The sequence below is a fragment of the Chenopodium album genome, chromosome 9, assembly GCF_948465745.1.
Source record: "Chenopodium album chromosome 9, dcCheAlbu1.1, whole genome shotgun sequence".
Classification (NCBI taxonomy): domain Eukaryota; kingdom Viridiplantae; phylum Streptophyta; class Magnoliopsida; order Caryophyllales; family Amaranthaceae; genus Chenopodium; species Chenopodium album.
In genome coordinates, this window is record NC_137842.1 from 67,891,039 (window position 1) to 67,906,079 (window position 15,041).

The 15,041-nt window shown below is 35.1% G+C and overlaps 1 protein-coding gene across 1 annotated transcript; it reads left to right on the forward strand.

The window, feature by feature from the left end:
* Positions 1-9,016: 9,016 nt before the first annotated feature.
* On the forward strand, positions 9,017-14,795 carry LOC145560307 (RNA pseudouridine synthase 4, mitochondrial-like). The gene is made up of 10 exons (XM_081621564.1): positions 9,017-9,532; positions 9,968-10,036; positions 10,141-10,284; positions 10,369-10,416; positions 10,519-10,599; positions 11,338-11,451; positions 11,600-11,704; positions 13,040-13,145; positions 13,964-14,010; positions 14,109-14,795. The coding sequence occupies exons 1-10, from the start codon at positions 9,173-9,175 to the stop codon at positions 14,469-14,471; spliced, it is 1,437 nt and encodes a 478-aa protein (XP_081477690.1). The 5' UTR covers positions 9,017-9,172; the 3' UTR covers positions 14,472-14,795.
* The last annotated feature ends 246 nt before the right edge of the window (positions 14,796-15,041 follow it).

Below are 15,041 nucleotides of genomic sequence, written 5' to 3' on the forward strand. Positions count from 1 at the left end.
TCCAAAATTTCTCAATAACGTGGATCTTAGCCTTAAATTTTTGAATTTTTTTGACTTTTTTCGCCAAAAAATAAAAATTGTCGAAATGTTTACCATGATCCCTAATACCCTCCGGAAGTCCAGTTGGATGGGAGGAACCATCTAATTTGACTTTGAACGGCCAATTTACCGGTTTACAACTTGCACCGATTTCATTAACTCAAGCCTACCACGGACATCTATGACAACATATAATGATCATATATGGTTCCAAACGTCATTATATGACCCCGAGATTTATTCCCTAAAATCTCAAGGCTTTTCGACACCGTGCACCGAAACCTCCAAAATTTCTCAAAAAGCGTGGATATAAGCCTTCAATTTTGAAATTTTTTTACTTTTTTTCTCCCGGAAATAAAATTTGCCGAAATTTTTACCATGATCCCAAATACCTTTCGGGTGTCCAATTGGGCGGGTTGAACTATCCAATTTGCCTTTAAATGACCAATTTACCGGTTTACAACTTGCATCGATTTCATTAAGTCAAGTCTACCACAACACATTTATGACAACAAATAATGATCATATATGGTTCCAAACGACATTATATGACCTTGAGAGTAATCCTTATAATCTCAAGGCTTTTCAATACCGGGCTCCGAAACCTCCAAATTTTCTCAAAAAGCGTGGATATTAGCCTTTATTTATGGAATTTTTAGACTTTTTCGCCCGGAAATAAAAATTGCCGAAATTTTTACCATGGTCCCTAATAACCTTCGGGAGTTCAATTGGGTGGGTGGAACCATACAATTTGCCATTAAACGGACTATTTACCGGTTTATAACTTGCACCGATTTCATTAAATTAAGCCTACCACGAAAATTTATCACAACAAATAATGATCATATATGGTTCCAAACGGCATTATATGACCCCGAGATGTATCCCCTAGAATTTCAAGACTTTTCGACACCGGGCCTCAAAACCTCCGAAATTTCTCAAAAAACGTGGATATTAGTCTTCAAGTTTGGACTTTTTTTTCGCCCGAAAATAAAAATTGCAGAAATGTATACCATGGTCCCTAATATCCTCTAGGAGTCCAATTGGGTTTGTGGAACCATCCAATATAATTTGCCTTTAAACGACCAATTTACCGGTTTACTACTTGCACGGATTTCATTAAATCAAGCATACTACGAACATTTATGACAACATATAATGATCATATATGGTTCCAAACGTCATCATATGAACCCGAGAGGTATCCTTAAAATATCAAGACTTTTCTACACCAGGCTCCGAAATCTCCAAAAAATTTTAAAAAACGTGGATATTAGCCTTTAATTTTGGACTTTTTTAACTTTTTTTCGCCCAGATTTAAAAATTGCCGAAATATTTCCCATGGTCCCTAATACATTTCGGGAGTCCAATTGGGTGTGTGAAACCATCCAATTTGCTGTTAAACGACCAATTTACCGGTTTACAACTTGCACCAATTTCATTAATTCAAGCATACCACGAACATTTATGACAACAAATAATGATCATATATGGTTCCAAACGGCATTATATGACCCCGAGATGTATCCCATAGAATTTCAAGACTTTTCGACACCGGGTCCCGAAACCTCCAAAATTTCTCAAAAAACGTGGATATAACTTCAATTTTGGAATTTTTTGACTTTTTTTTGTCGGGAAATAAAAATTGCCGAAATATTTACCATGGTCCTTAATACCCTACGGTAGTCCAATTGGGTGTGTGGAACCATCCAATTTGCTGTTAAACGACCAAATTTTCGGTTTACAACTTGCACCGATTTACCGGTTTACAACGACCAATTTAATTAACTTGCACCGAACCCGACTTGAATCAAAATTGACCCTAACCCGTTTTAACTCGTCAAAACCCGAATTTAACCCGACTTGTTACTAACCTGACTTGAATTCAATCTAACCTGTTCCTAACCCGATCCGAATTTAACCCAACCTATTACAAACCCGACCCGAAATCAACCCGACTTGTTATTGACCTGACCAAATTCAACCCGACTTGTTATTGACCCGACCCGAGTTTTACCAGACCTATTACTTACCCGACACAAAAATTCAACCCGATCCGTTACTCACCCAACTCGAAGTTAACACGACTTGATATTGACCCAACCTAAATTCAATCCAAATTGTTCCCTACCCGATTTCAAATCACCTTAAATGCAATTAACACTACCTTATTATTTTTGTTGATCAAAGCATTTTGTCTAGGGAGACCAAGTCGGTCCAGACTAGCAAAAGAAAGGAGCATCATCCTCAAATTTAAGAGTTAAATTTAGTATATATTTGTTATATGGTCAAAGGAGATAATTATCTTCCTAAATTATAGACTATAGTTCCCTAGTATATTGTCATATATATTATAGTCAAAGGAAATAATTAGCTTGATAAAAATGATAATTATCTATTCATAAATAGTTGAACCCGAATATGACCCGACTTGAACATAACTCGATTTTAATCCGAGAATGGCCTAACCTGATTATAACCCGCAAATTATTGACTTGAACCGAATCGACTTGAACTCGAGAATGACCCGGCTTGAAAATGACCCGATCTGATTATAATCCGCAAATTATTGACTTGAACCGAACCCGACTCAAACCCGAGAATAACCCGACCTGATTTTAACCCGCAGATTATTGACTTGAACTGAACCCATTTCGAACCCGAGAATTACCCTAACCCGTTTTAACTCGTGAAAACTCGAACTATTGTTCACCCGATCCGAATGTAACCCGACCTAAACCCGATAAGAAGTTTGACCTGACGTGACCCGACTCTAGCATGATCCAACCTAAACCCGACCCGCATAGGTTATGGAATTAATCCGAATTGACCCGACCCGAGTTGACCCGACCCACTCTTACCCGACCCAAACCCGACTCGTTTACCCGAATTGACGGCTCTAAGTGTTATTAGGAATGGCAACGGATCGGATTCGGGTCGGATGTGGCTAAATCCGAATCCGATCCATTTAGTAAACGGACCCTGGACTTGGATCCGAATCCGAAAAATCCGAGTCCGAATCCGATCCGACTCGTAATTTTCGGATCCGAATCCGGTCCGTTTATTCGGACCTCCGAAATGGTCCGAATATTTTTTTTTTTTTTTTTTTTTTTTTTTTTTTTTTTTTTTTTGTAATGTCATATACCTATAATTGCTTGTATTGTCATACCAATTAAAGTATAAACATAACATATTTAAATTATAAACTAAGTTACATAACAAAATTTTGCTACAAAACAAGCAAATAATTGTCCCAAGTTATAGAGCATATGCTTATACTCTCGGATTCGGACTCGGATCGGACTCCGTCGGACTTTGCGTAGGGTCCAAGTCCGATCCACCTCCTATTCGGATTCGGATCTATTTTATCGGATTCGGATTCGGACTAATTTTAAACGGATTCGAATCGGATTTTTTCCTTCGGATCGGATCGGATTCGAATCGAACTCGGATTAAATTGCCATCCCTAAGTGTTATGCTTCCTCCGTTCTTTTTAATAACAACATTTGAAGTTTTAATTTTCTCTATTCACTCACACTATTTTGACATTTTTGTGATTTATATGTTAGAAAAACATAGTCATGTAAACTCTTGTTATATTCATCTCGATTTATACTTTCAAAATAATACTCCGTAATTCTTTATAAGTTTTTCATGAATATGATTAGATATATTGCGATAAAATGTGTATTTACAAATGTGAAAACTCTAATGTTACATTAAGGACCTGTTCTCATTGACTGAATTAAGATGAACTGAACTGAACTGATTAGAGCTGAACTGAACTGAATATTTTATAAGAGAAGGAAATTAGGAGCTGAGCTGAACTGAACTGAATTGAAAATAATCGTATGAGTACAGACCCTAAAAAAAAGAAAAAATTAAAGTATACATAATTACCAGACTCCCTTATTGGGTAGATCTACTAGTTATAATTCACCTTCATAAAACAATAACTACATGAAATTTTCATATAGTGTATTTTTTTTCATTTAAGCCAAATTTTACTTTGACTAGGAAATGATGGTTTTAATGTATTTAGTCTTAGGCACGAATCGGGATGACGTGGACTTAACGGGTTCGAACAAGTTCTCAAAAGGTAGGTCCAAAGTTTTCAATTGACCTTGTTGGGGGTAAAAGCCTAGTCTCTATATTCATAATTTAACCCGGTCTGACATATGACTTTGTTGGGATTGTTATAGCTCAGTCTAACAAAATGATATGACATTAATCAGCCCAATACTCTGACTTACTTACCATAACTTTCTTCATACTGCAGTTTATAACTTCCTACTGCTAACTTTTGTTAAATAAAGGCCCATGTCGTCTAATAAAAAACTACTAGTATATTACTTTTACAAGCAAAACTATTGAAGTTGCAAGACAGAAAGGGAAAAGTTAAATTTCTTTTCGTCTTTTTATAGTTTGTAGTCTTAATTACGGAACGATTTTAAGCTTTAAGTTTTAATTTCAACTACGGATAAAAATTCAAACATTTAATTTGAATTTTCACTCTTAAAGTTAAATCAAAACTTCAACTAATAATTCGGATTTACATGTTATATTGATACATACTTTATAAATACGAAATTGTGCACAAAATATTGAAAAATCAATAAGAAAAACTAGTAGAATATTGAAAATTCAGTAACAAAAAACTAAGAGTAGCTAGATTCTAAATACTTGTGCTAAAGTTTGAAACAAAAGTGGAAAACTGGAAACTAAATAATCACAATAATGTCCCGAGTTAAGAATTTTAGACATTTCAAGTTAACAATACGTAGATACGAAGTATGCGAATAATATAAAATTAAATTAGTAGAAGATCTAAAAAGATAATTTTAAGTATTATATGTCCTTTTAGCTAGCAAATTTTTTGTTCTTAGACTTCCAAAAAGCTTGTAGGAAGACTTGGAACTCACTAGTAGCTAATTTTTCCAAACACTCGATCAAATTATGTCAAGTCATTTTCCTAGGCCAATGTTTCACTATATTACTTCAAAAATGCTTCGTTAATTTTCCACTTAATTTTGGGATTTTTCTTTGTTGCCTTCCTACTTTGAAACCAAATTAAATGAATATAAAAATTTAGGCGGCCCTAGAAAATACAAGTTCCAAATTAATTAAATTTAATCAACATAATTGTTTGAATTATATTATGTCCCCCTCTTAACGAAGTCCAAAAAATCCAAACACAAATTTCTAAATTCTAAAATACTATATAAAGTATAAACCCCCACAATAAGCATTGTTTCATGCAAATTGCACAAAGCACAAGCACAAGCCTTTTGCCTTCAACGTTACGACACACAACCTCTATTGTCCTTAATTCCTTATATATTATATAGTTTCTAATTGCTATATATTATAAGTAACAAAGTCATACATCATTTATGATGCATTGCACTCCTAAACATATTGTATACTGTATGAGTAAAATTATGGCTCTTTTATTCCTCCTTTCTCTCATTTTATGCTCTATTCTCTCGGAGGTGGATGCTCGGCGGTTACATTCCAACAACCACGACGACAAGAGCTTTGCTATTGGCTCGATGATGAGTTCGGGTCCTAGCCGAGGTGGTGCAGGGCATAAGAGGCTTAAACACTTTGAAGTATTCAGTGTAAGCAAGGACTCTGGTCCTAGTCCTGGTGTAGGTCATCATAAGTATGTTAAAGATAATCATAATTAATATTTTTCTCTTTTCATGCAAACTTGTTTAATTTGCAATACTAGAGTAAATATATTTTGTAATGTTATTTCTTTCAACTTTGTAATTTTTAAAGAAGTTGATTAGATATATACTACTATATCATATACTTGCAAACTTTGATGGTCTTGATTTATGAACAGCTAACAGAATATTTTGTCTATGTCTTTTATTTATTTATAATAATTAATCTTGTGTATTGACTTGTAATTAGTTGTTACATGTTAATGATCTTTAATTTGGCTTTGAAGTGATTATTAAATAATTAATGACTATTCATTCAATTTGCATGGCATACCTAATGATGTGATAATTATTCCCTTAATGTGTGCAACCAATAATTAGGCATAAATCACGATCATCTAAATATTATGTGTTGACCCTTGTGTAGTTACGTCTTATAATCTTATCTTAAAGCAAAATTGCTAGTGATATTAAGGGTAAGCCTTATGGACCATCTCGTGCACGTAAGTTTTAATCTCATTTATGGAACTCAAATAATGAAGTACAGTGCTTGAATTGGTATGCTACGTATGTGCATATCTATGTCTCGTCTTTAGTTGATCGACTGATTTCATGTATAAGATTGATATATAGTGTTACATCGTACCCTTCAGTGATCTTTAAAGATTGTCTTATTTAGAATGTCTTGGTTAAAGAGTCAAACTTTAGCCATAAATATTTACCGATAATATGACGTTAAGATAAAAATCACAAGGGAATAAAGAAATAGTTGACCAAGAGATGATGTACAGCCTGGCCATCTTTATTTTTCTCTCCACTCACAAATCCTAGAAAAAATTTGTGGAATTGTGGTCAATGTAAGGGATGGTCAAACCTTAATTTTTCCAAATTTTTCGTTCATACTCAGAGGCTTTTTTTAGACTAGTTTAGGTTTGTTTTTTTTAAAAAAAATAAATAAATTCTCAATCCGTATTTAACTACTTACAGGTTACAACTTACAAGTATATACTTCGTGTGTATTTTTTTTTTTTTTTTTTTGAGACACTTACAAGTATAACTTAACAACGGAAAAAAATAACACGTTGTATTAAAGGATATTAAGATTATAAATTATTCCTTTTTTTTTAAAGAAAAAATTATTGTCTTTAAAGCAAGTAAAAATAGAAGTTATTTGACTATGCTTTGGAACTTTATTTTTCATTGAATTGTAAAATCTATACAATATATTAAAAGGCGTTTATAAAATTGTGTATGTGTCACGTGTACCCTTTCTTACACCCGTATTACGCCACATCATCATTCAATAACCTCTACCATCATGCCACATCATCATTCAATTATCCAAATTAAATTAAAAATTGTATGCAAAGAGATTCGAACCTAAACTTCATTGAATAAAAACCACATGCATTGTCATCTTAGCTAGAATTAAATTATAATCTATGTTTCTACATTTATGTATAAATGCATATAGTACAAGTATTATAATGTAATATTAAAAAATTAAAAAAAAAAAAAAATCCAAAACGAGTTATTGTTGTCATTGTTTTCAAATTTACCACGTAATAAAATTATGAAGTACATCTTTTAAAGCGCCAAATATAAAAACGAAATTATTCAAAGTATCACCCGAGGCAAAGCTCGGACCACACACTAGTTGATTTATTAATTAAAGGTACTTTGTACCAACTAAATGCTAATCAACACATTTCAATGCTGAAAACTTAACAACATCTAACAACATACAAGTATATTTTAACAATTACTCCACCAAAAAAAAAAAGAGAGTATATTTTAACAATTAGCCTTTTCAAAATCATTGGGCACATGTTGGTTTCCTTGGTGGTAGTAGTAGTTGTGAGGGGCAGAGTGCATGACCATCATTTCAATGAGACTACGGCATGTTAGTTTGCATCATCTGTATTTCTCTTGTTCTCAAAGTTCTACTTAAAACATAAATTTTCTTTTACGACTCTTGCTATGAAAAAAATTCCTAAGGACAAATAATCGTTCTTCAATCTTCATAGATGCACTTGTACAATGGACACATATGCACGATTTTTAGTATGTGTCAAAATTAAGAACACGTCACAACTACATATATTAAAGAATCGGTGCTCCAAAAAAAAAAAAACAAAAAAATCGGTCATTAAATAAAAGAACACATATAGTTGAAAATGAAATAATGCGAATATCATAACGCAAGTACTAAATGCAGTACAAAATAACCTAAATACAGAAATTAATTAATAATATGAAAATAATAAAATAATTGATATACCCTTTTCCAAAACGAAAAAACTGATTTGCCATTTCACCCGGCTTTTTGTATTTACATTTTTTATTTTGCAATTCATTATACTTGCCAATTTTTTTCATTTCATTCACCATTTTTTTTTGCAATTAAATTTCACCATTTCATTCCCTTAAAATTCTTCAATTTGAGCCCTAGAGACGAATAAGTCGTTCACCGCTCATAAACCATCCGATCTTAGGTTTTTTTTTCGTTTAATTTTTTTGTTGAATTGTTATAATTTTTCATTATAAGTACCCCGGCTTTGTTTTTCGGGGGTACTAGAGACCCCCAGAAATCTTAGCCGGGGGGTACTGAAGACCCCCGGAAATCTTAGCCGGGGGGTATTGGAGACCCCCGGAAATCATAGCCGTGAGGTATTGGAGACCCCCGGAAATCCTAGCCGGGGGGTACTTGAGACCCCCGGAAATTGTATAAGGGGGATGCTAGAGACCTTCAAAAATCTTAGCCGTATAAAATGGAAATTTTATGTTGTTTGATTGTTCATCTATTACAGCACATAATTTTCATACCTCAAAAAAATATCGTAGTGCACTTCATTATTGTCTAGGAATTTGTATAGTATTGAATACTCCGTATTAAATTGGATACAAGATTGAATACGTTAGAATATGGTTGTAAATTAAACAGTTGAGATGATTATAGAGTTAGGAGTGTACGTGATTTAATTTTAATCATTTAAAAAAGTGTAAAGGATTAAGTTAAAACAAGGACAAAATTGGAATATAATTTTTTTTTTAAAAAATAACTTATTCTGCATTTAGGTAAATTTGTCCTGCATTTAGTACTCCCCGCTCTTTTATGTATACACTTGTAGCTGAATAAAAAGGCTAATTGTGTATCTAGTGGTGTCAAAAACTAACTCAATTGCCCAGATTAGAAAAAAATCAAATTGAGTTTTGAGTATGAAAATAATAATTTAACAAAACTTAAATTTAAAATAGACCTGAGTTGATCCGACCTTACAAAAACCATAACTCTACACCTCTACGCATAAGTGTAACCTTGAGGTCACAAGGTAAAGTCACGATTAAACCTAAGTCGAACTACGGAATAGCTAATTAAGCGAATTTGACCGAGGAGCTAGACTTTGTCCCGGTGAAACAAAGCACCCGAACGAACCCTCTTCACTTGGGAGAACCAGAAAATGACAGGACCTTTATTTTTCCGGCAAGTTCTCCGTTCTCCGGCAGCCGCCGCCAAATTCGAAACTTTCTACCAACAACAATGTCATCGTTTCACCTCCGCCGCCGTTAAACAGGAAACCCACCAGTCTACGGCAAAAAACGACGGCGGTGACGGTGGGAGAGGCAAAGGAAAGTGGGTGACTTTGCCGCCGTATACCTCAACCGTAAACGTCGATTCACTGGGTAGAAGATTAAGCCGCCGAGATATTGAAGCACAAAATGAGTCCATCAGAACGACGATGTCTGCTTTGAAATGGGTTGTTCGTTGTTGCCCTCATCTTCCTCAATCACTTGTTCAGAAACTCTTTCGTCTTAGACAGGTTTGTTTTTCCCTCTCTTCTTCAGAAATTATGAACTGCTACTGATTGTAATCTTTTGGTGGTTGTTAAAAAATCGATTTTTTTAATTATGTTTGATGTATGTGAATATAAGGTTTTTGTTAATCTCTTGAATCATGAAATTGTTTCATAAAGTAAATTTGGTGTAATGTTACTGACATTTTTACTTACCTCTTAATCTTGATTGTATTGGGGTGTTCTAATGTAATTATGTGATATAGTATATGTATCTAATTATGAGCCCTTAGGACAATGTGACAATTAATTCCAGACGAAGGGATTGTTCGTGATTGGTTTTAGCCTTTTAGGTGTAGGGAAAGATTAAAGATAGCACTAGAGGAAGTCGGGTTTGGGGGGAAAAGGGAATTTTTGGGAAGATTAATGCTTTAGAAGACTCATTATTTGAGGCTGTGGCAGGTTAGAAGAGACTGCATAGAAGGAGATGTGGACTGCAGCGGTGATGCCCAAGAACGCCGGTTGAAAAGGGTAATTTGAACGTGATTGCTCGTGCAGTCTATATGTTTCTATGATCATTGCTAATGATAGTTGTTAAGTGTCTAATTCTGAGTAGTAATTTTGATTATTGGAAGGTGGGAGCTAAGGACTTGATGAAGAAAGGAGAGCGTGTTTTTCTTCCTATATCTGTTCAAGGATCATCACCTGTGAAGAAGCAGAAAAAGTATGAGTGCAGTGAAGAAGAAATGAACTTCATCCGCGGCCTTGAGTTGTATAAGGTTCTATAATGTTGACTTTGTAATTTTGACTGTTGTTTTCTGAGTTTCACTTGGATAATGACTTTTGGTATGGTGTAATTTCAGGATTCTGCTATTATTGCTATCAATAAACCCCCGAAACTGCCAGTACAGGTAATGTGGGCAGGTATAACATGAACATTTTTGCATTTGCTGCTGTGATATTTAAGAAACTATGCATCTTGCTTCACTCTTACAGTGATCAACATTCTTTAGGGTGGCATTGGGATCAAAAAGAGTTTAGATGAATTGGCAGCTACGTGTCTGAGATATGACTCCAATGAACCTCCCAGGCTGGTGAGTTATATTTCCTTTACAATTCTAACATGAACTACCTCTTTGTAAAGTGTTGGGGCAAAGTGTATACATCAAAGCTCCCTTTGTCTATCCCGCACTGGATGGCTGTCAGAAGTGATGCGGTAATGGTATATTGGCATTGAGTGGTCATGGTATCATGTAAATTGCTGTTGGTTAATGTCCAAAGTTTGGTAGAGCACATGGTGTGTTCTATTGTTTGTGACTTTGTGGTGTAAACTGCAAAGTCAAGAGGGAACTTATGAACTATTGTGTTAAGTTTGTGACAAAACGTATGAACCATTTTTCTTTTTGCATGAGGGATATGCACATGCATACCCATCTTGCGAACTACGTCTGCCACTGCTTCTGCTGTAAGGGATGTTGTCTAAGAAGTAGTCTCTAGGGAAGGATTGAATAAAATGTAATGTTATAATTGAAGGAAAGTGGACCAGTATGTAAGATCTCAAATTATAAGTACCTCATTTGTATTGCTTGGAGCTTTGGAAGTAGTATTTGAAGAGCAAAAATGTATATTGGGAGTGTCAACACTCATGAGATATTTGTACACGACAATTTTTGCAGGTTATCTTGAATATGTGGAGGTTAGAAGCAGATGTTATGTATCTGTGGTTTAAGTCTCAGAACAAGGCTGAACCACTGAATCATCTATCATTTATTTAGTTGTCTTGCTTTCTTGTCTAAATAAGTCTGTTACTGAAAAGTTCATGTTTCTTTAAGGTACACAGACTCGATAGAGATAGTAGTGGAATATTAGTGATGGGAAGAACACAAACAAGCACAGCAATCCTTCACTCTGTTTTCCGTGAGAAAACTATTGGTACCCTGGAAAATGTAAGCTGTAGTTTTTAACTTAAGTTGTGTTCTTTCTTGACAGGCCATCGCTTAAACATTAACCTCAATCCCCCCCCCCCCCTCTCAAGTTGCTGTGAGGAAGCAACTGTTATAGCTAATAAGAGAAATGAAATAATTTTAATTTCAGAACGAGATTGACTGGGGGAAGATGATCCTACAAAAGAGATACTTGGCGCTTGTCTTTGGAGTTCCTAAACACTGCAAGGGATTGATCTCAGCACCACTAGCAAAGGTACTTACTCTTGTCATTAACCTCTTACATCTATCGTTTATCGTTTATATATATTCCTACAATGTTTCTTTAAACTTTTAACACATACAATACATGGCTCAAGTTAGCCTTTGATCAGGTTGTACTCAGCCTGTCTGTTGTTGTGGTGTCACTTATTCTCCATTACGGTTAAACTCCTCCTTTTCAGCTATAATATTACATTGTTGTCATGCTTTAAAAATGTATGGAAATTCTTCTCTTGTTGCTGAATTTCCACTGATCTTTTGACATATAGTGTATGTTAAGATGTCATTGATTAAGCCTATTGGAAAGGTTGTGCCTGTGAGGCAAACACACATCTGTTGGAAAGGTTGTTCTCTTATGGTTGCTGGACTATCATAGTTTCACACACACCATTAACACATAATACAGAGGCAAAAGATCGAATCGATTGATAATATTGAAAAGCAGGGGTTTGTACAAGCTAGCAACTTTAGGATGCCAATCTCTATTAGTGACTTTAGGTCACAACTCTATCCACTCCCAAACTTCTGCCTCCTCTCCCCCCCCCCCCCCCCCCCCTATTTATAATAAAGCTTAAGACTACTAACCTAATAGTACTAGACTAGACTAGACTACCAATATTGCCCCTCCTTAGGTTAGTCTATTACATTCTATATGAAGTAGAATCAGCCCCATGAAAATTTTAACCCATATTCTGAAATAAGATTTGTGTTGAAAGAGGAGCCGTGCTGATCTTAGACCTGTGGTCTCACAATCATGTGTTAAGCCACTGCTCCATATCACTCTGCTTCGATGGCTCCCACACAGCAATATTGCTTTGGCCCTCCAACTCTTTTTTTTTTTGGTTATGTAAAGTGGTGTTATGATATTAAAAAGGGTGTAAAATAGGTATATAAACATACTAGTACGGCAGTACCACACTCTTTCTAGTTGTAGTTTGTGTTCTTTTATATTGATGGATTCATCATTTGTTGATATGAATATATTCTGTTAGTTGTTTTTTTTGTAATCCTGATACAATGGAGTTTACCTGCCTATCAAATATTACGAAAATTGGACATTTGGACCTGCATACATTCTACTTTTGTAATTGTACATATCATTGCCTTGTGTAAGCACTGTTTTTGAACTGGTATTAGATTATCATTCTGTTTTATCATTGCACATAAGCTGAGATCCAACCCTCTTTGCTCCCCCCCCCCCCCCCCCCCCTCCCTTTCCTAACCATCATATCTTCACATCATCTGACTACTATGTGGTGGTTGTGTTTGAATAACTATTAGCGCTAGTAATTGAGAGTCATCAATTCACTTGTACTTCATATTATTTTAGGTCTTGGTAGATGATGGAAAGTCAGAACGAATTACTATTGCAGACCGTGCTTCCTCATCCCAGCATGCTATTACAGAGTATAGAGTCATCGAGACTTCTGATTATGGTAAATTATTTTTTTATACATTTTTTAGCATAAAAGGTTTTCGTTCTAACTGGATTTTGTTCTTGTATGCTGTTCAAAGAGGGGACTTATGAATTTGAGGTGATTGTTTCCGGGCTTGGACGGGAAACGGGCCGGGCCTATACTTCATTTTTTGTCCAACGGGCTAATTGTAGCTAACCCGAGCCCTTTTATGCGGGCTTGATAAATTGTCCAAGCCCGCTCTATTAACGGGTTGGGCTTGCCCGTGGGCTCACGGGCCTAAATTATTTGTTTTACATATATCTAACACTAATTATTTTTTTTTTATATAATTTACATATGTTAATATTATTTCGATTTAGTTATCTTAAAAATTTTTGATCACTAATGATACTAGAAAAAAACATATTTAACTTGTGACATATGTTAGTGAAAAAAAGGAAAGAATGAACTTATTTAATACAAGTATAATGATTAAATATAAAATTCAAATAAATAGTTGTAGCTAATAATAGGTTAGAGTCCAATATAGTCTCTTTGTATTTATTTTCTAAAATATACTACATAATCAACTAACTAAAAAATCATTTAACTATTTTTTTTTGAAGTAAACGGGCCGGGCGAGCTAGCCCACGGTACATATTGTCTTGTCCGTGTCCGCCCATTTATATTAACGGGCCGGGCCTAGCCCGCCCAAATTTTCAATTTTTTTTCAAAATGGTTGTCCAAGCCCACTTATTTTGCGGGCCGGGTTGGGCGGGTTTAGCGGGTTGACCCATCCATGAACAGCTCTCCGAATATATATCGCTGACATTTTAATTTTCCTGATAATTTCCCAGGGTATACATGGTTAGAGTTATGCCCAGCCACTGGCAGGAAACACCAGGTAAATTCTGATGGACATCTTTACTCCTGACTATGGTCTTTACTCCGTGTCAGGATTTAATTTAACATTACACCCATCTATCAAATTGCCAAATGCAGCTTCGAGTACATTGTGCTGAAGTTTTAGGTACACCTATTGTTGGAGACTACAAATACGGCTGGCAAGCTCATCGGAGATGGGAACCTTTAGCACCAAGTCCCAACGAGAAATTTGTTGAAGCAAAACCAGATCCCCTTGGCCTTGATTTAGAATTCGGCAGCATCACTGAAAAGCAACCCCATTTACATCTGCACTGTAAACAGATGGTTTTGCCGAACATTTCTCTCGCTCTTGATCATGTCTCCCCTGATTCAGATTATGACTTCTCTAAGTTGGAGAGCGTAAACTTGGTAGCCCCCTTGCCATTGCACATGCAGAAGAGTTGGGACCTTCTGAAGTATCTTGCTCAGCAAAGTTCCTGATCATCGTTCATTAGTAAATGGTACTCTCAACTTCTCTAATTCTTTCATCCATTTTTAGCAACCTAGTAAATGTCATGTTTTCGGCTTATATTATTTAGTTTTGCTTCTGATAGAGATTGCAATATAGCCTCTAATGTGTTGATTTCCTTCTTGGTGTTACACAGTCATGATTCCTTTCTAGAGTAGGTTTAGCAAAAGAAGTGAGATTGTAGCAACTTCTATGTAATACATTTCAACCTTATCTTTTTACATTGAAGCATCTCGACCAGACCTTATGTAAAATGAAACAATATTTACTTTTAAAACTCTATAGATATTATACTCCCTCGGTTCAGATTGTATTGATTCAGATAGAAAAAATTGGTCAATATACGGAGAAACAATTTATTCTAGACGGAAGAAGTAATACATTAGCTGATAAATGTTTTAGTAGTTTTCTTTACGACTCTACAAGGGCGAAATCTGAAATGATATTATATCCACAACAATGTCAAAATTACATGAAAAGCAATATTGATGTCGATATGAGATGAGAACAGAAAAGCAAGAAAAAAGTTGCTGGGTTTGAAC

Excerpts from the sequence above, each read along its gene's own strand:
- LOC145560307 (XM_081621564.1), top strand. The coding sequence starts at position 9,173 with ATGACAGGACCTTTATTTTTCCGGCAAGTTCTCCGTTCTCCGGCAGCC. Across the intron at positions 9,533-9,967 it reads AACTCTTTCGTCTTAGACAG|GTTAGAAGAGACTGCATAGA; the intron begins GTTTGTTTTTCC and ends AGGCTGTGGCAG. Across the intron at positions 14,011-14,108 it reads CCACTGGCAGGAAACACCAG|CTTCGAGTACATTGTGCTGA; the intron begins GTAAATTCTGAT and ends TGCCAAATGCAG.